Source organism: Varanus komodoensis, unplaced genomic scaffold (genome assembly GCF_004798865.1).
Source record: "Varanus komodoensis strain SLA01 unplaced genomic scaffold, ASM479886v1 scaffold102, whole genome shotgun sequence".
NCBI classification, from domain to species: Eukaryota; Metazoa; Chordata; class Lepidosauria; order Squamata; family Varanidae; genus Varanus; species Varanus komodoensis.
This window is the reverse complement of record NW_025335279.1, coordinates 47,782-71,597: the sequence shown is the minus strand read 5'-3', so window position 1 is coordinate 71,597 and position 23,816 is coordinate 47,782. Positions and strand designations below refer to the sequence as shown.

The following is a 23,816-nucleotide window of genomic DNA, read 5'->3' as shown; positions in this document are numbered from 1 at the left end:
CCCCCGAGCCAAAATTTGCCTTCGGATCCAACCAGCAGCCCTACTCCAAACCAGCCTGGCGATGGGAGGGTGTGTGTGTGTGTGTGTGTGTGTGTGTGTGTGTGTGCGCGCGAGCTCTGAATGCTTCATCCCAAAAAGGTATATTGTTGCTGTACATGGAGATTTTGCTTTCTTTCATTCCTGCCTCTGAATAACTGGCGATGGATGGGAAAAGTCATGCAGCCAAAGATGCTTATTCTGCTTCTGTAGAAACAGCCTGGCATTCCTTCCCCGTTCCCCCAGGGTGTTGAGGGTGCTGGGAGAGCCTGGGGAAATCACATGCCTGGGGTCCCGACGAGCCCCCAAGTGACACCTCACAGATGGCCTCATTTCCACGACCCATCTTTCCCGTAGTGTTTTCCCCCAGTCTAAAAAGCTGAAATGCCTCTCCAAAAAATTAGCTAGGGCAAGTAAGAATTCCAAGCAAAACTATGCAGGTTGAGGGGTTTTTTTTTTTTTTGCATTTTTACCCCCATCTTGTTGCCCTGCCCCCTCTGCCTTTGGCCCCAGCCATGCGGCCCCCCAGAGCATCTCTGAACTGGAATGGGCCCCTCCAGCTGCAAGAGATTCCCACCTGGAGGAATGTGCCGTGGATTATCTAATCTGCTATAAGAACAGAAGAGTGGGTTTGCTGGTGCCAACCAAATGCTCTGGAAGGGCATTCTGTTCCCACCAGGGCCCACCTATGTGGCATCAGAGGGGGCATGCAGGGAAGGGTCGCTTCCAGAATAGGGGTGGTGACGTCCTCTGCCAACACCCCAGGGGAAGCGGCAGACTCTCCTCGTGCTGCCGAACAGGGACAGGTCAAGTGAGGTCAAGGCAAGCTTGTGCCAGCCCAGCGAGCTCTGTACGTGGTTTGTGGGGCAGAACTCCCCTGAACAATTTCATTGGCCTTCAGCTTAATTCAGCAAGGCAGGCCTTGCATGCATTTAAACTAGACCAGAGACGTTCATGGCATGCAGGTCTGTTCACCGGGAACTAGTACAGTGGTACTTTGGTTCATGAACTTAAGCCTTTCCAGGACTCTGGTCGTGACCCAAATTGGTCGTGAGCCAAGTTAAATTTCCCTATAAGGTTCAATGTAAATAAGGTTAATCCGTTCCGTAACCATTTTTTAAATCAGAAAAATGTGAAGCAAAGTGACAGCAACAGAGATTGTGGCCATCTCCCCCCCTCCACCCCAAACACAAGCACAGCCACCCCCCCAGCACAACCGAGATCACGGCTGTCATCCCTGCAGGCGCCCATCATCCTGGCATGCTGGGGGGTGGGGGGGAGACGGGCATGATCGCGGGTGCACTGGGGGAGGGGGAGATGGGCGCAAACGGTGCGCTGGGGGTGGGGGGCTGGCCGCGATCGCAGTTCCGTTCGTGCAGGGAAGGCGTGTGGGATCGGAGGCGTGCTCCTGCAGGAAAGACGGGTGGAATCTAGGCGCCTCTGATCAGGCACGCTTTCCCTGCATGAAAGCAACTGGGATCGTGGCCATCTCCCCACTTGAGCGGGGGGGGGAGATGGCCGTGATTGCAGCTCTGTTCGTGATCGGAGGTGCGCTGCTGCAGGAAAGACGGCAGCAGCAAAGCAGAGCCCTGGGGGAGATGGCTGAGATTCTGCCTGTCTTTCCTGCAGCAGCACTCCTCTGATCCCGCACGCCTTCCCTGCATGAAAGCAACTGGGATCGTGGCCATCTACCCACTCATGGGGTGGGGGGGGAGATGGTTGCGATCTTGGTCGCCACCCAAAGCGGAGTTCGCGACCCGAGTCAAGATTTTTCAGGAATTTTTGTTCGTGGCCCAATTTGTTTGTGAACCAAGGTGTTCGTGAGCAGAGGTACCACTGTACTCTTAATTGCTCTCACTGGCCAGGACAAAAAAAAAAGTCAGCAGCCCCTAGGGAATCTGTTCAGGATTGGGAATCCACCGAAGTCCAAGTTCCGGCATTCATGGGATGCTTGTCAGGAACTGAGCCCTGCACACGGTGCCAGCAATGGCCCTTCTGCCCCTGGGGCTGTTGCTGGGATCAGCACCTGGCAAGTCCACCCACAGAGTTGCTCTTTTGCATCCTAAAGGAATCCTTTGAATCCCGAAGGAATTCTTTGAGCAGCTGCACCTACCAGGGAACGCCTCTGCAGGGTGTACGAACAGGACACTGAGTCGGGGATTCTAATCCAGCAACCCTAAACCTAATCTAGTGGTCTTCCCTAGAACGTCCCATAGCAGAACGTCCCACAAATTAAACATGCATTCATTAGGCTAGGCATAATTACTGGCTTTAACAGAAACCAGAATTCAAGGCAATACATGAAAGTTCTTTTCTTTCATCCTTTCAATAGAAGGAAAGATAAAATAGCGGACATTCCCCCGAGTGTCAGGCAGAAAGGGCTCTTTTCTCATGAGAGATCTTTTTAATGAATCTGGGAACTTAAATATGCAAGGCTCGGGCTCTACCACTGAGCTGCTAACTCTGATTTACTGTGGAATCACCCTAGCTTGTTCACCCAAATTCACAACCTTGTCACCCATCTGTAATCCTCCCATATTTTCCTAGGGAGCTTCTGGACTATTATTAATTAATTAATTAATTAATTAATTGCACGCATTTGTGGACATTCATTCCAAGCATTTGTATCTCGTCCTTTCACACAAGTGCTCAGAGCGGCTTACATAGTATAAAATCCTGAAGATATAATGATAGAACCACACTTATTAAAACATCTAAAATGGAGCATTATAAACTAAAAAATAAGAAAGGAAAAATAAAATAGGAAGTGCGACTGTGAAAACAAAACAAAAAACAAAAACAAAAACAAAAAAATCTTAAAACGTCTAAAACCCATTAATTGTTAAAATGACAGTTGAACAGAAAGGTCTTTACCTGGCACCTGAAGGCGTATAATGTTGGTGCCAGGCGGACCTCTCTGGGGAGCGCATTCCATAGTCTGGGCGCCACTGCGGAGAAGGCCCTCCTCCGGATAGACACCCTCTGTACCTCCTTCAAGGAGGGCTCCCGGAGCAAGGCCTCCCCCGCTGATCTTAAGGGGCATGAGGGCATATAGGGCTGGATCCTTTGTCTTCCTCAAGAGGAAGGGTTCCATTTGGGGAAGGTGCTTCCACCCAACTTTCAGGGTTCCCCCCATCCACTCTCACTCCACTGAGCAGGGATTTCCTGGGGGCTGGAGGGGCTGCTGTGGAAAGAAGCAGAGATGGAAGCGCACTTCGGTGGGTGCAGCAAATCCATCTTAAATTTGCATTCCTCGTGTGCTTGCGCTTCCCAGTTCCTGGAATTTTTCAGGGGAGTTCAGCCATCTTTCACCTGCAGTCCTCCCTTGTTTTCCAGCTACTTTTCTGTTTGCTCCTGCTTCTTTTTTGCCACCAAAAAACTGTTACAACAAGATGTATTGTCTGGCTGCCGTTTGCCTTTTCATGGGTAGTGCTAGGAGCCATCTGTTTGAAAGCTCCAGGGCTGTTTTGTCCTTTTTTCATACTGGAGAGAGTCCAATTTTTGGGGAAAGATGTCTCCTCAGGTGCAGATGCCCTTGGTGCTATTCTTCAACTTTTTTGGAGCTGAGGTGTGCTTCTGACATGAGACGTGGCCTACGGGACAGGTGAATCTTCAGCCAGGGATGCGTGAAGAATCCAGTTTGCGGGGTGGGAATCTGTCAGATTTCCTCAGCTCAGCTCCCCAGACTCTGTCACAAAGACTGTCATTGAGAGGAAGGATGAGATCTCGGCTCTCTCATCCCAGAGTGCAGGACATAGAATAATCAGCTCAAGTTGCAGCAAACCAGGTTCTGGCTGGATATCAGGAAAGGCTTCCTCACTGTCAGAGCAATACAACAGTGGGACCAGCTGCTAGAGAGCTGCTGGGCTCTTCCACACTGGAGGCATTCAGAAAGAAACTGGGCAGCCACCTGAGTGGGATGGTGTTAATTGGGGACCTGCACCAGCAGGTGGTTGGACCCAATGGCCTTCTGGCCCCTTCCAACTCTCCTCTTCTATGATTCTATGACTCCACCAAGCCTTCTGTCTGCCTCGAGTCCACCATGTGCCAAGGCCTTGGGTGGGTGACCAGCAGGAAATGAGCTCAAGTAGATTTTGCTTCTGCACACATGGCTTTCGTACTTTGCTCAAGGAACTGTGTACGTTGGCATACTCTGCCCAAAGAAACCGCTAGTGGTTCGCAGCCTGGATCTCAGCTCAACTGGGTGTGGGAAAGACGTCTGCTGAGCACAAGAGAGGCCGATTCAGATGGTCTGATCTTTAAACTGCCACCTGCAGCATAACCTGTGCCACAGCTGCCGTTTTTGAATCTCATCATCCTCTGTATACCCCCAAAAGCTCCACCTCTCTGGGCGGTTTATGTCTTGTGCCCCCATTAGACAGAAGGGTCCAAAAATGGAAGCTTCCCACTATCCCATGCTAGGCTAGGCTGCTCCTACAGGGTAAGAGTGACAGGGCAGCTTTGGGCTCTCTGTCCTTGCTTCTTTTTCCTCTGAGCAGCTGGGACCGACACGGCTGCAGAATTTATCGCAACCGGGCCTCGTTCTCCCTGCTCCCCACATCGCTCCCTGGCATGCCCTGTTCTGGCCGCCATGAGGTCCTCCAAGTCCACTTTTACAACCTCATAATACAGGCACCCTGGTTCTTCCCACAGCGGCTGCAGGACAGGATTTGGGAGTGCCTCTTCCAAGGTCGCAGCAGTGTTTATGGCATTGGAAGGATGCTTATAAAAAACCCCATTTACCTTGGGGCATTCTTTAGGGACCGTAAGATGCAGCTCTTAAATTTTTGTTCTTCTGACTTTTTAAGAGCAGACAAAAACACCTTAAAATAGTGAAATAAGCCTCAAAGGAATGAGTCATAAAGCACTATGCCCCTAAAAGCTTATAATGCTATACAGGCATTTTGAAATGATGCAGGAGAAGCTGTTTTTAATCATTGCCTCCATGAACTACCTTAACGAAATGCCAGGTATTTTAGCAGGTAATGCCAGGTATAGGAAGGGTTTCTCTTCATCATTTATAAGCCCTCAGGCCTATAATGTGGAATACAAGTTTCATCATCATCATCTGTAGAGAGATGGTGCTAAAAGGGGAAGATCCTACAGCTGCTAGATATTATCCAGATGGCCACAGGACAGGCCTTGAAAAGGCATTATTTTTTATTATGTATTTATTGCATTTGTATTCCCCCTCAGAATGCTCTATGGGAGGCTCACAGTGCAATCATAAACAGCGATACAGAATAAAAGTACCCAATACAGATAAAAATAAATGACCATAGCAACTAAAACCATAAAACATAAAAGAGTAAAAATACAATATCAATGCTACAGGAGGATAAGCACAATATAAACAGTAAAACAACAAACCAATAAAGCAATAAAATAATAAACCAGCGCCAAGACAACTAGTCATAATTGAAAAACAGGTATTACATTTAAAAATCTTAACCTGGTGCTGAAAGCGAGGTAAAGCAGGTTGCCAGTTGCACCTCCCTTGGAAGGGAATTCCAAAGGTGAGGTGCGACAACCGAGAAGGCCCTTTTGGCCCTTTTCCTCGTCAATTCCCCCCTCGCCTCATTTGGGGAGGGATCGCGAAGGAGGGCCTCCATCGGTGACCTGAGTGGCCTGGTAGGGGTATGTGGAGACAGGTGTTCCTTTAGATACCCCAGTCCCAAGTCGTTTAAGGCGTGATATATTAGTGGGAGCACTTTGAATTGGGCCCGGGCAAAGACAGGCAGCGCATGCAACTGGTGGAGGACAGGCATGATGCGTTCTCCAGGGCTGGTCCTTCTTAGTGACTGTGATGCTCCGTTTGGGATTAACTGAAGAGCCCGGACCGTCTTCAAAGGCAGCCTGTCCAGATGCTGCTCAACAGGTAAGCAACCCACACATTCCGAGCAATAAAACTAAAGTCCTTTATTGCTACTTGTCTACCAGATTTACAACTCTACAGATAAGCTCTTCTGTTGAGGTCTTTGGAATGCAGATGTTAATCCTCTAGTGGTGTCTCTCCCCGGGGCCCACATGGGACTAGCTCTCCTGGTCACGCCTTTCTTCCCTCTGGCGTAACAAGCTCTGCCTTTGCTCGTCTCTTCTCAGAATTCTACGATTGGTTGCTGGAGAAAAGTCTATCACGCCCCCTGTGTCTCCTGTGTTATGTTCAGGAAGTTCAGTGTCAGTAGGAGGAGGGACAGCCTGCTCTGACTCCTGAGTAGAACTCGTGGTGTCTTTTGTCTTTTCCCTCGGGGCTCTCTTGCTTCGATGTGTATATTTTTTGTATTTTTGTATTTAGTGGTAATTTATTATGTTCTATTGTATTTCAATGTATTTTATTGTGTTGTAAGCCGCCCCGAGGCTTTGGCAAGGGGCGGCATAGAAATGTAATAATAATAATAATAATAATAATAATAATAATAATAATGATGATGATGATGATGATGTGGGCTCGGGTGTTTGCTCAATGGGCAGGGAGTCAGTGGGAGGTGCAGCTATCTGCTCAGCCACCCGCAAGCCAGGTTGCAGGGTCGGCTTTTGGATACAGGGTCCTAAGCACAAGACCTCCTCGTGAGGTGCTGTCTCTGTCGGGGCTTCAGGCACAACACAGCCCCACATAGAGCACGTTACAGTAATCCGGGCAAGAGGTTCCCAGTGTACGGATAACTGTGGAGAGGCTCCACTCATCCCAGTAGGAACGTAGCGGGATAGAAGGTCCAAGAGCACCCAAAGCGACAAACCTTATCCTTTAGGGAGGGCACGACCCCATCCATGATGGGATGAATAATTTCCCAGTTGGACAAATGAGCTGCCCACCAACAGACAGTCTGGCTTGTCTGGATCGAGCTTCAGTGAATTGGCCCCCATCCGATCCACGACTGAGCTGAGGCACTAGTTCAGGACAGTCACTGCCTCGCGTGGGTTAGATGAAAACAAGAGTAGAGCAGAGTTTCACCAGCGTCCTGATGACACTTCAGCCCATACGTCTGGGTGGCCCCTCCCAGCACTTTCATGTAGATGGTAAAGAGCATGGGGGACAAAACAGAGCCCTGTGGAACTCCATGGCACAAAGGCAGAGCAACAATCCCCCAGCTCCACCATCTGGAGATGGTCAGCCAGGGAGGAGCAGAGTCACCACAACCCTGTGCCACTGATTCCCAACCCAGCCCACAGTCCCCCAGCTCTGTTAGCTGGAGATGGCCAGTCAAGTGGGAGTGGAACCACTGCAAAGCAGTTCCCCCAATTCCCAGTCCAGCCAGTCTCTCCAGAAGCAGACCTCGGTCGATGGCATTGAAAGCTGCTGAGAAATCCAGGAGAATCAACACGGCTGCACTTCCCGTCTCTCTCCTGGCATGTCACGGGTGACCCAGGCCTAAAGTCCGACTGAAATGGATCTAGATAATCCATTTCCTCCAAGAGTGCTTGGAGCTGCCCGGCCAGAGCCCGCTCGAGCACCTTGCCCAGGAAGGGAGTAATGGGGATAGGTCAATAACTATTTACGCCCACTGGATCCAGATGTGGCTTTTTAAGGGATGACTTCACCACCACCACCTTTAAAGGGGCAGGCACCACTCCCTCTCCCAAGGGTGGCCTTCACCACCTCCTGGATCCAGGGATGAGTCCCCTTCTTCGACCTCTCAATTAGCCAAGATGGGCAGGGGTCAAGCGAACACGTTGTGGCACGGACACAACCCAGCCCCTTGTCCACATCCTCAGGATGCCATAGTTGGTACTCTTCCAGTAAGACTGGGCCAGATGGCTGCAGTACCCAACCCAAGACGAATCTAAGTGACTTCACCCTTAGGGTGTCGCGCAAACTGGTCAAAGCAGGTCTCTGAGGATTCAGTGGTATCGCTTCCTGGGCCAGAGGGTGAAAGGCCGCAAACCTACCAGAAGTCTCCACAGGCCAACAGCTCAAGGATGCAATGGGGGCAGCCAAGAACGACCCCTTTGCCGCCTTCACTGTCATGGATAGGCCCGATAGTGGGCACTAAGCCGCGTTCAATCAGATTCATTCTGAGTTTTCCTCCACCTGGTTTCTAGCCCTCTTCCCTCTTGCTTCATCACATGCAGCTCTGGTGTGAACCAGGGAGACGGACGGGCTCTGCAAGAGGGGAGACGGTGCCTGGGAGCAATTGTGTCAACCGTATTCCGAGGTAAGAGCTGGGATTCCAGCCTTGCAGCCGGCACAGCTCTTTCCGTGGCTTCGAAGTTGCAAAGGTGACTCTGGAGCTGTAGGGGATGGCCATTTCTTGGGTGGTGATGGCACCCCAAGACTCTTACATTTATGAGTTTTTTGCTAATCTCTCTCTCTCTCTACACCTCCCCCCACAAAAAGTACATTTTACTACTTAAAAGATCAAAGAAAAAAGAATAATAATTGATCATAAAAATGGAGCCTACAGCTAAAGAGTAGAGTGACTGATCTGTGAGATTTCAGCTGCCTGCTAAGTCATTACCAGTGTTAATGAGACTAGCAGAAAGACAATTAATGCACAGTAATTCCTGATGGCATGGGCATCCAACTGCAATTCAGCCTGTAGCTTACAGGGAAAGAGCGCGTTTGATCACTGCTGGGTGCCTTCTGCCTGAAAGCAGCCTGACTCTTTAACCCAAGTGCAGTGCTTAGAGCCACCTTCCCAACACGGTGCCTTCTATACAGATGTACGTAAGGGAGAGGCAAACAGGAGAAGGGCCTTTTCAGTAGTGGCACCCCATCTCCAGAACAGGTTCCCCAAAGAGGTGCACCTGGAGCCATCCCTGACACCTTTTTGGCACCAGGTGAAAAACCTTTTAATTTTCTAGCTATTTTATTAGCTAATTCTGTGTGTTTTATTTATTTTATTTATTTATTAAAACATTTTTATGCCGCCCCATTCGCCGAAGCCTCGGGGCGGCTTACAACATAGATATCTGTTTTTATCTGCTGAGCCAGATTACATACTGTTTATTAATGACTTCTGTGCCTGGAGGGTTAAATTATTATAGCTGCTGCGACTGTGGTCTGTCATTGTTCTAGTTTTATAGCATTTTATCAGTACATTTATATTTATGAGTATTTTATGAATTGTATTTACAATTTTAATATTTGTAAACCACCCAGAGAGCCCGTGGGCTATGGGGCAGTTTATAAATGTAATAAATAAATAAGCAGGCCATCAGGGCACTGGAAAGTGGAAGGCTAAATGTACCACTGCCTGCTGTGGTACGAGACATTTTATCCCGCTTTTCCCCTTGGAGGGCGATTCCAGTGCCTCTCGTTTGCACCACCTGCCTGTACCTGAGCGTTTGAAGTAGGGCTCTCTGAAATAGGATTGCAACAATCCCTACTTAGGGGTGGGAATCTGTCGGATCCTCTCGGCTCAGCTCCCTGGACTCCAACCCACTTTCTCATGGCTGGGAGTCCAACTTGGCATCGAGCGTTCAGACGGGTACCCACTGGGGACTGAACTCGCACAAGGGCTGCACGAGCGGCGTCCCGCTCCTGCACACGTGAAGTGCAAGCTTGGCTCGTGCTGCAGAGGAAGGTTGCTGGGATGTAGAACACGAGTTCTGGGCGTGTTTGCAGGCACTCGTGGACTTCCCCTTGGCTTGACCTGGGTCCCAAGCCAGGGCTGAACATGAGAAAGAAGCCTGACAAACAGAAGCCAGCTGGATTCTGCTGGATTTTTGCAATCCTATTTCGGAGAGCCGTTTCAACCTTTCAGGAGGAGGAAAAAACTCTGCAAAAGCTGGGAAACCACCGAACAATTGGTGACTGGCGGGGGGAAGGGGTAGGCATGCCCATTAAGGAATCACAGAGGGCTGGATTTGGCCTATGGGCCTGAGAAACCACATCCCTGCAATATAACAAGTCTGCATAATAATTACAGATTTAGAGGCACCCAAAACCTATAATATGAATATGAATAATAATCATAATAATGTCTGCACTGGATTAAGTTCTAAGCTGGTTTCCCTAGAGAGAGAAATTGCTAAGAGCCGCTGCCCATGCAAGGCGCTGCAAGCCCTTACCTTTTGCTCTGGTTCCTCAGATTCTTGCAGGAAGCGTTCTGCCAGGGCTACAGCCCGGGTACACGTCTCAGGTCCATGTTCCCTGACCCAGCTCTGCATTTCCGGGGGCAGGACAGTCAAGAACTGCTCCAGGATCAGGAACTCCAGGATCTGCTCTTTGGTGTGGGTCTCTGGCCTCAGCCACTGGTGGCACAGCTCCCAGAGCTGGTTGCAAACCTCCCGCGGGCCCTCCGCCTCCTCGTAGCAGAACAGCCGGAAGCGCTGCCGCCGCATCTCCACATTGACCGGGTCCTCGTCCAAGACCTCCTCCTTCACCTTCACGGGAGAGTCATGGCTGCTTTCATAGGCCTGGCTGTCGTCTCTGCTGAGTCCCGACACGCCTTGGGGCATGCATTCGACCTTCGGCCACCGGCTGGCTTCTTCACCCCCCTTGAAGGAGCTCTGGAAGTACTTGGTATCTTCTCCAGACGCGTAGTGAGGGGACGGCGGGTTTTTCCACCTGGGACGGGAGGGCTGCATGGTCTTCAGGAAGTCTTGCAACTGGCTTTCCCAGCACTGCTCCTCAGGCTCCCGTTTGAACTGCTTCTGGGACGCCACCCCTTCCAGCAGCTCCCCGGTGGTTCCGATCTGGACCACGTGCAGGTCCCGCGCTCCCCCCTCCAAACTCTCCCGTGTCTCAGGCCCAGCCGGCTCCTGTTCCTCCATTTTGGTTTCTGGATCCCGCTCCTGAATCAGGAACACACGGTTAGCTTGGTGGCAGGCAAAGGGACTCTCCCCACTCCACCCACAAAAGAACTGCAGCAACGGTGCCCTGAGAGAAGCCATGAAATGAAGAGCGTAAGAGGGGCTCCCCTGGACCAGACTGAGAGACCGTAAGCCAGAAGAGCAGCACGGAGGGTCCAGGAGTTCCCTGGCTGGTGATGCCTCTTCCCCAGGCTATTTATTTATCTACAGTGGTGCTTCATACGTCAAACTTTACTCGTTTCAGGAGGCTGTTTGAACTCTGGATCGTTTGAAGTCTGAATCAAGTTCCCCCATTAGAAATAATGAAGAGTGAATTAATTCATTTCCAGACCCTGAACAATACCCATTTTGGTAAACTTAAAGAGCAAATATGGCCTCCTGAAACAAATTAAGTTCAAGGTTATACATGAGGTGTGATCAAAAAATATGGTGAAATTAAAAAATATATTACAATAAAAGATTCATTGCCTTTAATCTCCCGCAAAATACTTCCCCTGCTTCGAACAATGTCCTTCTTGAATCAATTCAAGTCAAGATAAATCGATTCAGGACATCGAGACTTTTTGACTTAAGCGACATTTTTTTTTCACTTTGCTCGCAGTTTGCTCTTAGAAGCATTGTTCAAACTGTGGAGCAATTTAATCTCGACTCTAATGTTCGAGCTCTGGATTGTTCAAAGTTAGAGTCGTTTGAACTATGAGGCACCACTGTATTGGAAAACTTTTCTAAACTGTCATTTGTTCCAAGAATCATATGATGGTTTACAAAAGCGTACTGGTTACATCCCGGACTACCAACTATTTAGTTGTTTCCTGACTTTTGTGCAGTTTTAACCCCAGGCATGGTCAGACAGGAAAGGATCCTGAGGCTCCTGGTTGAGAGATGTAGAATCTTTTCCTGTCCGAACATGCATGCAGCCTTGCTTTGCAGCATTGGAGGTACCTAAGGCCACCGTGTCCAACTTCCTGCTCAGTGCAGAACTCCAGCTAAAGCATCCCTGCACATGGATGCCCAAACAAGTGTGAAGAACCCAAAACCACTCTAGGCAATGGGTCCCACTGTTGTACTGCCCTATAGAGTACAGGAATTTTTCCCTGATGCCCAGCCGTTATTTGGCTTCCTGTCCCTCGAGCCCATTCTTCCATGTCCTGCAATCCGGGATGATCGAGAGGAGATCCTGGCCCTCCTCTGAGGGACAGCCTTTCTGGTACTTCTAGAGTGCCATCATCTCTCTCCTCCATCTTCTCTTCTTGTGGCTAAACATGCCCAGTTCTTTCAACCTGTTTCCACAGTCCCCAGATCATCCTTGTTACCCTCCTCTGAACCATTCCCAGCTGCTCTGCATCTTTCTTACACTGTGGAGCCCAGAGCTGGGCTAACTGGAGAGAAGAGATCTTAGTTAAAACATGCCGGCATTTTGGCCCCATCCCTCTGGCCTTCAGTCCCGCCTAACCATGGGGTAGCTTCTTTGAAATAGGTTGCCCTCAAGCTGGAGGAGGTCCCAGACTGAAGAACTAGCCTGCCCCAGACTGAAGAACTAGCCTGCTCACCGTAGGTGAACAGAAACTGCACATAGGTGAGCGAGCAAACTGGGAGAGGAGAAAGGAGTTGTGTTATCTACCACGCACAATCTTTGGAACAACCTCCCTGCTGCGGCCCACCTAGCACCAATTTTGCCATCTTTTTGGCATTAGGCTAAGACAGTCCTCTTCACAAAGGCCCTTAAAGACCTCCCTGATCCTTCAAGGGTCTAATACAATTATCCAGGTGTCTTTCTTGGCCAGGACTTTTTATTGTCTTTTAAGTATACTAAGACATTTTAAATTAAGTTTTAATTCTTGCTTCCATTTTATCTATTGTACTGCAGTTTTTATTCTTTGCTGTAAAGCACCCAAAGAGATTCTTAATTTGTTGGTTTTGTTTACCAGTATGGGTGAGTATATTTTACTTGAGGTGCTATCTATTAATTTGTTTCATCTTTTTATCTGATTAATAACCATTTTATTGTAATTTATGTATGTTTTTATGCTCCAGCACTGTAAGCCGCCCAGAGAACCTTTGGGTTACAAGACGGCATAGAAATGGAACTAAATAAATAGAATAAAAATAAAAATAAGAGAAGGCAGTAGAAGGCCTCATTAGTTTTAGGGGAGCCCCCAAGGTCTGTAGAAGAAAAAGGTCTTTAGGAACAATAAAAAAAACCTTGGGGGGAATACTTACCCCCAATTACAGCTAACTGAGGACTGACCATGCTCACTCAGCACAGGATGCCGACTGGGGATGTGACAAAAACCAGGAGAGAAAGGGAAAGAAGAGTTCTGGAAGAGAGAGAGCTTCCGGCCAGCCACTTTCCCAAGGCTCGAACCAGGCAAGATTTTGTGGTAGCTCCTATTTTTATTTCATACTGTTGCTTATTTTGATTGTTTCTTTTTTTTAAGGAAAGCCTGTAAATTACAGCTTGCTTTTTTTTTTTAAACCCCTTGTTAGCATGTCTATTTTGCTGCCTTTCCAGCACCAGGAAAAGCCTCTCCCCAGCCTCACAGGCCTTCCCGGGGCTGTTTACTGTCTGTGCTATTTTATGCTGCCTTTATCTGTCTTTTAAAAATGTTGTTTGAATATGCATGTTATGTATGCATGTTCTCAAAATATCTCTACTGAATGGCAGCTTAACCATTCTTAAAATAAATATACATATTTTGTAAATAACAAGGCTAAAAAAATCCCAGAGCACTTTAATATGTGATTTGAAAACAAAGCTTTAAGATGTGAGCCGCTGAACACAGACAAGCAAACCAACCTGCGGGAAGAATGCTCATCCTGGGATTATTCTCTTGCCTGTACTACTTTGCCCATGTGCCACAGGCTTTCAAAGGACACCTTGAAGGTACAGATTAGCTGGGCCATTTTAAAGCCTTGATGTCCTCCAGGTGTTCTTGAACTAACCCCTCCACCACACTGCCTTGAGTTGACCCAGGTCTGTTCTTCCAGGTTTGCTGCTCCAAGCTCTCAGTCCATACTCAGGCGGAGCTTTTCTTTGTCCACAAGAGAGTATGTGAAGGGTGCCCCCTTACGTTGTATTCTCCAAAAGACTTTTGGTATTTTTGCAAACCTTAAGAGTTTCTGCAAGCACGCACATCCCGCCTCTTGTTCCTCTCCAGTCCCATCTGGGACCTTCCCGCCCAAGGTCACTGTTACTAGAAGTGGTATGTACTGGAACATGGTCTTAAGAGAGGTGGCACCACTTAAAGGGTGTGTGCCTGCGGGGGTCCCATTTGTTCCATGCCCACCCACGTAAAAATTCTCTGCACGAGAAAGAAGACCACCCAACAGCAGCCCTGTGTGCTGCCTGTGTGGAGTTAAGCTTTATTTACAGCATGGGTGTTTTTATAAACAGAGGAGTGCATTCCAAAATGGGACACCCGCCCGTCTACAGTCTCAGGTGGCATGGTCCATTCTACCATGTGTAGTCTATGTTCTCTGTTGCCCGTAGGACTGTCAAGCATAGGATGTGCGCTTCATCCTTCCTCCCACGAAGGTCTCTGCTTTACATTTCATTTTTGTTTAAATTATTTGATTATTGAATTCTAACCTATTAACAGAATGCAGAGGGAAATAAACCCTTTGGTTCTCATGCAGAGCAAAACAAGGACTCCGGTGGGATCAGAAAAGCCATATTAAAACAAAAGCAAGCATGATGGGCCCTGTAGTCCAATTCTTAAACAGCCTTCTCCCCTCTGGTACCTTCCAAATGTGTTGGACTACAATTCCCATCAGTCACAGGGAATGGTAGGAGTTGTACTCCGTCACATCTGGAGAGCAAAAATGGGAAAAGCGACCAAGAATAGAAATCCCTGAGGAGGTGATTTTTAAAAAACTGTGAATTTTTAATGTATTTATTATTTCATAGAATCATAGAATAGTGGAGTTGGAAGGGGCCAGCCCCTGCTCAGTGCCGGGCTCCACATTAAACCCATCCCTCTCAGTCGCACCTGAGTGGGGTCGCTGGTCCCTTGTTGTACTGCTTTAACAGGAAATTTTTCCTGATATCTAGCCGGAATTGGGCTTTCTGTACCTTGAGCCCCTTATTGCAGTATTCCCCCTTTTAATATGTGTGTCCGTGTCCACATCCATGAAAAAGCAAAAAGGCAGAATAAGATAGGGTGATGCTAATAGGCTGCCTTTAAGCAAATTGCATTAATTAATTAAAATGTATTCAACTTTCTAGCAATTAGAGACAATGCGGGGACCTGGAAGATCCAGATGTTTATCACTGCTCTGGGTGACTTTGGGCCAGTCACTGACTCTCAGCCTAACCTACCTCACAGGGTTGTTGTGAGGATAAAACTAAAACGACGTAAGCCACCTCGGTTCCTCACAAGGTGAAAAAGTCCGGGTATAAATGCAACGTAATGGCAATAGCAAGGTACTGGCCTCAACAAAAGCGGACCAAATATCTAAGTTAAGTATCTGTTGGAAGGTGGCTACTACTAGGCTGTGAATACTTATCCTTCCTATGTTTTAATATTTGAAGAGGGTCCAGAAACTCTGCTTATGCTAAGGATGTGTTTATTTCCATGGAGCGGGTAAATTCTTTAAAAAGTGTGTATGTCAATGAATACTAAGACTGTTCCAGTACAAAATTGATCTGTGTCATAACTTCTTCCCGAAAAGAAGCACCTCCTGGACATTGCCAAACCGTATGTACCAAAGAAGCAGGTTCTGCACCACCAGCAGCTAAATGAACTAGACAAGCCTTTGTGAAAGAGCCCCTGCAGCGCCTGGAAGGCACGAAACAAGCCTTTTCACGGAATGACACACAGTCTACAATCCACAGACGCAGGACAGATGCCAAAGATGTATGGAATATGTATTGTTTGTTCTACTGTAAGCTGCCCAGAGAGCCCTATGGGCTATGAAACGACATACAAATGTAATAAATGAAATGAAATTAAATGAAAGCAGCAACCCACTGATTCAGCACTTTGTGGTACTGCCCACGGCAATATCACAAATTCCCAAATGCATCCATGGGTTCAAAAAGTTTGGGGACTCCCCACCTAGAGCAATCTCAACAGATGGTTGTGCAGCTTTTTCCTGATGGCCTCCAATGCAAGAGACACTGCTAATTAGCTGCATAGTCAATTTTTTCTCATTGGCATGAGGTTTCTGCTGGCAATCCACCAAAAACTCTCCTCTTATAATGTAAGCCCACTAGATATAGTCCCTCTTCTGTGGGGCAGCTCTTCATGTATTAGAAGAGTCCCAAAGGAAAGGTTACAACAGATGGATGAATTTAGAGAATACTCAAGCGAAGGGAGAAATGACAGAGTGCAGAATTATGCTTGGAGCAGAGAAAATGAAGGGAGGGGGACTATTTTTCTCCCTCTTTCATAAGACTAGCACCTGAAGCAGTAACTTCTTGAAGCTTATGGTGAAGCTTTCTTGAAGCTTAGCACATTTCAAAGGGAGGACTCCATCACACAGTGCAGAGTTAAACTGTGGAATTTTCTATACCAAGATGTAGTGATGACCACCAATTTGGAGAGTTTGAAAAAGGGATTAGGCAAATTCATGGAGGAGGAGGAGGCTATCCACAGCTACTAGTCCACATGACCATAGAGTACTTGCAGTTATCAAAAACAGTATGCCCACACACCTCAGTTGCTGAGGAGGATGGGTAGGAGAGTGCTGCTGCACCCCTGTCTTGCTTGAGGGCTTCCAGTGGGCATCTGACTGGCCACTGTGTGAACAGGACGCTGGGCCAGATTTGGGAAGCACCAACTTAGTTAAATCCATTCTGTGTTTCCTGAATTGTCAGATCCCTTTTGCTCATTGAAGGAATCAGATTTGCACATTTGCACAAATTCACCCCCCTTACTAAGACTCTCTCAGAAATTACTAAAACTGGTGGAGGAACAATGGATTGCACTGTCCTTGATCTCCCAGCCCCCTTGATAAAGGGCAAGGGGTGTTTTTGGTTTTTGTTTAGCTAGCTAGCTAAGAGATTAGCAACCTGGCAGTGGGACACAGTGGGACACAGCTTTCCCCTTTTCCATGGTCAGTGTGGCAATGTAAGCAACTAGTCCCTTGGTTGACTAGTTAAAAAATATAGTAAGCTGGTAGCTTTCGTAGGCTTACCCACATTCACACTGTTTTCTATTACAATATCAGCTGAACCAGCTTACAATAAAAATAACAGAACCAGGAAAAACCAGTAAAACCACATCTTGAGTATAATAACAAAACATCAATAATTATGACAAGAGGAAGTAGCCTTCGGTGAGAAGCAGCATAAAACAGCAGGTTGCTGATTTTTAAAAAGTGTGACTAAAGATGTCATTGGCATCCACGGAAAGATGGAATGAAAAGGCCGGTCTGACAAACTTTCACTGTGATCAGATGCTACCAGTGAAAAGGCCCAGTTTCTTGTACTTGCCCACCTAATTTCCGAAACAGGCAGAACACAAAGCGAGGTCTCTTACACTGAGCTTAAAAGCTGGACGGGCTCATATGGTAACAGATCATTTTTGAGGTGATATGGCCCAAGTCACTGAAGGGAAGCATATGGCTCCAATCTCCAAGTGACTGATAATCTGGCAGAATTGAAGCTTTGGGGTTATTTTTAAGGGCAGCCCCATGGAGAAGTAACCAGGAGGGGAAGGACAGCTGACATCAAGGACGCTCTTAAATGTCTGTGAATTGTGTGTTCACTATGCGCCTTTTCCAAGCCACCCCTCAGAGGCTTGCAGAATTAGAAGGGTCTACAAAGGTCCTCTCTTTCAGTCTCCACTGCACAATTTCAATCTCCACTCCACTGAGATGGTGATCCAGCTTCCGCTTAAAAGCCTCTAACAAAAGAGAGACCACTGCTGTCCGGAGCAGCCTGTTCCACTCTCAAACAGCCCGTACCATCAGGAAGTTCTTCCTCTACGTTTACAGCTTCACGGCCCCTCACGCATAACTTGAACCTGTGCGCACATTAGTTGCTCCATCATCTACATGATGCATTTGTCCCTTCCCTCCACAGGAGCAGCTTTTCAAAGTTTTATAGCTCCCCACATCTTATTCTGCATCTAGAGGGCACTGAGCCCACAGGCCTGCCTGGACCTCACCATCACCTTTCTCCCCCCATCCAAGCCAAAGGCGAGAGCGCCTAGACACACCCAGCCACCCACTGCCACGGAAGTGCGGCTGCAGGGAGCTGTGTGTGCGGAGAGATCAGTGGCCGCAGCAGGCTGCTTGTTTGTTTGTTTCTGTCTTTCTTTCTTTCTTGTCCGCCATTACTGATCTTCTGGTGGAGCTAAGCTTGCAGAAGGACTCCGGGGTTCCTGGGAACAGAGTCAGAAAGCTGTGAATGGAGGGCCTGCACTCAGGGGACTAAAAATCTAGGTCTTTATTCCATTGCTGTGACTGCTCCTAGTTCCTGACAGAGTGCTGCAAAGAAGCATCAGGATGATGAGGATGAAAATTAATAATAATAATAATAATAATAATAATAATAATAATAATAATAATAATATAAATCGTGATACACCCAGCCAACACATCCACAGCATTTGGAATCCAGGCAGAAGAAACAAGTGACTGCAACCTACTCCTTTCCCCTAACTGCAACACTTAAGTTTCTCCTCGGACCCAGTTCTCTGCCTCCAGCGACAGGCTCCCCATCCCTCTGGCTCCCCTCGGCCGCCCATTACACTTTGCACCCTGAATGAGTCCCCTCCCTTAAAAAAAAAAAAAAAGGCCCCTCCTTTGCTGGCTGGCTTGAACTCACCCGCGCCGCGCAGCCTTTGTGTCTGCCGCAGCCCTCCGATCGCTCCCAGGCTGGGAAGCGAGGAGCAAGAGGCCGTTTCTCATGTCAGACCAGAGGCAGGAGGCGGGACGGGAAGGAAAGGAGAGGGGAGCCTTCCCCGCCCCCCTTCTGTTTGCAGCTCTGGACTCAAATTTCCAGAGGCCTTTCTAGGAACTACAGCTTTGTACATTTAACCCCTTGAGTTATGAAGGGGGGGGGTTGCAACAATAAAAAGGGAGGCGTGGTGCGGGGGGCGGCGGGCGCCATGCGTCCCGGTCAGGTGCAAGGCAGAGTGCTGCGGGGCCGCACTGGGGGGGGGGCGAAGTCCAAGGGAGCCCTCCCCTCCCAGAGGACCTCCCGAAGAGTGGCAGGTGAGAAGGGCATCAAAAGCAAACACGTATGATGGTGCATGACTAGGAAAAGGGCACAAAAATAAAGCGGCCAAGAACGTCCCGAGCCACCGGCGAGGCCTCCCTGGGAAGACTCCGTGCAGTTTTGATAAGGGCGAGTCGGAAGAAGTGCAGAAAGGGGGCAGATCTGGACGGCTGCCGTAGGTCAGGATTGTAGGCGAGCGGAGTTGGAAGAGGCTTGCGAGATCTGACACCCATTTCACGTGGAGAAAAGGCGAGTGAGCGCAGGCATGAGAGAGGTGTGCAGAATTATGCATGGTATGGAGAGGGAAAATGGAGAGGGGAATATTTTTCTCCCTCCTAAGAGCCCAAAGGATGGCAGAGGCTCCGGCACAATAGTGGGCAAAGTTAAACGATGGTAGCAATCCGGACAAGTATAAAAAGGGATTGGACAAATTCGAATTAGATTAATGAGAACCAGTGTGGTGCCATGGTTAAGAGTGCAGGAGCAGGGCTTAGGAGCGGTGGGTTTTAGTTCCTGCTCAGCCATGGGGCTCATGGGGTGACTTTAGGCCAGTCACAGACTCACAGTCAAACCTACCTCACAGGGTTATTGTTCTGAGGTTAAGATGAGAGGAGGAGGAGAATGATGTAAAAGCTGCTATGGGTCCCTTGAAAGGTGGGGTATACATGAAATAAATGAATAAATAATAAATAATAGCTACTAGTCCCGATGGCTCAAGCCTGCCTCAATTAGAAGAAGCAGTGTACCTATGAATGCCATTTGCTGGGGCACATGGGTGGGAGGGTGATGCTGCTTTTGGTTTCCCATGTGGAGCTGGTTGGCCACTGGGCACAAAAGGATGGTCAAGATCAGGGGTGGGCAATTAATTTTCCTATGGGGCCACATGAGAAACTTTGACAGTTGTTAAGGGGCGGACCAATACACTTACAGCTCTGCTCAATATATATCTCTATAAAAACAGTAAATGAAACATTACAATGATACAATGAAAATGTGGAGCACAGAACAACACTATTTAATGAATATTCACAAAAACATTACCATTACCTGAAAAGTAATAAATTCAATTCAATTTAGCAGATCCCTCAAAATAAAAGCAGTGCTATTGTATTGCTTGCATCTATATTACGACGATAAATATTTGCACTGACTTTTAATTTGCCAGTGACCTCATGCGGGCCAGTCAGGGTCAGCCATCGGGCTGGATATGGCCCGCGGGCCGTACAATGCCCAGGTCTGGTCAAGATGGACACTGGGTCTGATCCATGTTTCGGGAGAGTTCAGGTAGATCTATATGAACTCTGAGTACTATGTTTTTTTTAATCAGTGCAGGGAAGTAGTTTTATTGCCATTGTTCTAACATGTCAAGCATTTGTAAAGCATGACATGATAGCTGTGGGAGAGCAAAGAGGCATATTAGCCATGCATTTCAGCACTGAAGTTCAGCACTGGGTCTCACAAAGAGATATTCTCAAGTGCTGCGTACTAGAGGTGGGTGGGGCCAAAGGCAAAAGGGGTGGGGCCAAAACACCTGCATAATTTAGCTTCAAGATCTTGTTGCCAGTAATGAAACCCTAGAGTGCCCAACAAAATAAGGGCTTTTAGCAACAGAGCAGCAGCCATGCCAAAGTTCTCCATGAATAAAAACATATTTGCCAGCTGGTAGACGGACAAAATAGCCTTCCGCTGCAATGATATACATCACCGAGCTGGGCCTGTTATGAAGTCGCTAGAAACGATAGAAGAAGATGGAAGAAAACAAACACTCACCTACACTTAAGATCTCATTCAGTGGCCCAATTATTTCAGATTGCAAAAGGAGGTTCAGAGACTTGCCTGAATGCTCCACTCTATGCCATCCACCATCACCACTCCAAAATCCCTGCTCATAGACAACTAGCATATCAGGAAGAAGGCTAGGCTGGAATCTATGAGTTTTGACAGAAGAAGAATCACAGGTTTAGCAAAAGGCAAACAATTATATGACATGAGGAAAAACCAGAGTATGAATCACAGGTTTAAAAGGACGACGAGTGAAACAAAGGTTTTAAAAAAACAAAACACTCTGTGCCTTGAGGCAGAATTTGTCACCAATATACATGAATAAAATTCTATCTTTTAAGAACAAACCAAATAGGACTTTATGCATAGGATGTTTCCAGACAGATGGTTCCCAATGCTACCAGTCCAAAAGCACTGTGAAGCTTTGTTGTCTTTCCCTTTTTAACATTTTATGTGGTAAGAAAAAGAATGGAAACAAACAGTGGGAAAGCACTGGAGAGTCACACCTGGAGCAGCATAAAAATGTAACTAACTAGCTAGCACATGACTTATGAGGACACAGAAAAGATTCTGCAATCATCATGGCTTGGCGTAAAGCTACCTTTCTGTAGCACTTTTCCAACAGTGGCAATCTAGTGGCTGATGTGGGGAAAAGCTTGAGACAGCACAATAATGAACAAGTCTTATTTCCAAATGACTATTACATGGGGGTGGGAATATACTCGCTCATCCCCAGAGCAGCATCCAAAGGGACAATTTACAGGCAAGACCCAACTCATCATTTCCTTTCTCTTAGTCACCCACAATTTTCCTCCGCTAACTTTCCCTTGCTACAGGGGGCCACAAACAGGGTGTGCAATTACAAATCATCCAGAAAAAAGGAGAGATGAAAGAGGCACCTGTACCAAAAGTTAGTGCATCCTCATTTATATCTACAGATGCAAAATTAGAAAGGATTATTAAAGTGAAATACATACATCTCCCCACAGGAAAGCACATCTTATAGGAATATAGAATAGTAGGGACCTGAAGGGACAAGAAGTCCACTGGGTCCAACTCCCTGCTATTTCAGGACACCCGTTCACACCATCCCACTTTCCGAATGTCTCCAGTCAGGAAGGCCCACAACTTCCCCAGGTAATAAGCTTCCTCTTACCTGTGACCAGGTGACTTGATTGCCTGCCTGTTCCATATACTGTCAGGTGCTAACCAGGGATAGGATACAACGTTCTTCAGTTGCTTTTTCTTTAAGCCAGCCTTGAACTGGACAGTCCTTCAAATTCTAACAAAGGATGACCTGCTGGCAGTCCTTCAAATAAAGGACTGTCCTCTGTCACAGAGAATACATGGCCATCCTTTGTTTCAGGAACTGTGCCTTTATACGCCAAGTTCCTTCATAGGGACATTAGAAGAGACCTGTTGTGGCAAACCAAAGGACTACCAAGTCTAGCATCCTGTTCTTACAGTGGCCAGACAGGTGCCCCCAGTAAAAAGCAGCGCCCTCCTGGTCACCTTCCCCAGCAGCTGGTATTCTGGTGTGCTGTGCATTCATGGTGCTGAATTTTATCCCCAAAACAGGCGCAGCACAATGAAGCACCATGGACAGCACCTTTAAATCTCAAAATAAAAGCTGTACTGGATGAGGAGCTCCACTGACCCAGGGAGACACCAGCTCTTCTCACTCACATCTTCCTGCCTTAGGATATTAAACAACTTTCAGCCTCAAAGCCAGTTTTAGAGAAGGCTTCAGGGGCTGCACTCCAATATCCAAAATATATTTCTTTTCTTAAAGAAGTATGGACTGGTTTTGGTTGTTTTGCTGTTAAAATGCGCCCTATTTTTAATGTAATGTTGTGATGCTTTTATTGTTCAGTTTTTATTCTGTACTTTATTGTATCTCTTCATCATTGTTCATCACCCAGGGAGCATCACCTATTGGGCAACAGGAAAAAATCAATCAATCACTGGTTCGGGGGGGGGGGAAGGGGGGCAGGGGAAAGGGGGTGGCCTTCTGAGGAACCCCAGAGGGTCAGATTGGGACCCCAGGAAAGCCAAATTTGCCCCACAGTCACCTCTTGCCTACCAAATGCAAAACTCAAGCTCTTTTCAGAGCCTGGTAGAAAGCTTGACTTTTGGTAGCAGCCGACAATATTCCTGTTTTCCTTTGTTGCCTGTTTTTACTGTATTTTGCTGGCATATTTTTCATTTCTGTGATTTGTTTCGGGTTGTTAAGTTTGCCTTTTTGCAGCTTTTATTGTTTTATGATGGATTGCTTTAATCTCTTTATTCTCCTTTGGTTTGTTTTGCAAGGAAAGCAGGACGCAAAACTCTTAAATGAGATAAATAAATAAAACCTCACGCTCTCGCCTCTTGTGTGCACCTCTTAAAGTCAGGGCACTTCTGTCAGGAAGAAAAGTTGCAAAACAGCCATTGTGCTTTTACTAACATCTTAATCTATTTTAGCAGCCGTGTAATACCGGGGAGGGTCCAACGCACTTCACAGACTTATATATCCTGACTTAAGCTGGGGACTGTATGTAGATCTCTGCCCCTTCCATCATTTTATCCTCACAACAACCATGCAAATAGGTTTGATTAAAAGCTGAGTAGGTTTCGGGGGTGGAGTGGTAAGCTGAGTCCAGGATTCCCCAGACCAACTCCAGGGCTGGCCCTACCGTAACTCAGTGTGGATCACCCCAGGCAGCAGGTTCTGCGGCAAGCAGGGAGAGGTGGTGGTTTGCTGTGGGAGAGTGCTGCCTGGCCTCCACGTAGCCGGAGTGCCTGATCCTGCCTACTCTTGGAAGCTAAGCAGGGTTGGGCCTGGTTGGAATCTGGATGGGTGACTTCAATGTTCTGGGCTGCCTAGGGAGCTTTGCCTAAGGGCAGTATAGTAATGTAGTAGTAGTAGTAATCATAATCATAATATATGCACCATTTATTTTTCGATTTATATCCTGCCTTTCTCCTACAAAGGGCTCAAGGCAGCTTACATCTCCTCCTCCATCTTATCCCCACAACAACAACCCTGTGAGGTAGGTTGGGCTGAGCGTCTGTGACTGGCCCAAAGTCACCCAGT

General features: G+C 47.5%; 2 protein-coding genes across 2 annotated transcripts in view; one reads left to right on the top strand and one right to left on the bottom strand.

Annotated features, from left to right (window-relative positions):
• The window catches only part of LOC123017783 (zinc finger protein 271-like), a 104,727-nt gene extending 86,098 nt beyond the window's left edge, over positions 1–18,629 (bottom strand). Inside the window, exons 1-2 of the mRNA XM_044419354.1 lie at positions 18,566–18,629; positions 10,048–10,773 (exon numbers count right to left, since the gene is read on the bottom strand). Of these exons, the coding sequence (XP_044275289.1) occupies positions 10,048–10,752 (705 nt within the window). The 5' untranslated portion in view covers positions 10,753–10,773; positions 18,566–18,629. The remainder of the gene's footprint in view (positions 1–10,047; positions 10,774–18,565) is intronic.
• LOC123017782 (zinc finger protein 585A-like) overlaps positions 1–23,816 on the top strand; it is a 102,240-nt gene that overhangs the window by 49,919 nt on the left and 28,505 nt on the right. The window lies entirely within an intron of this gene.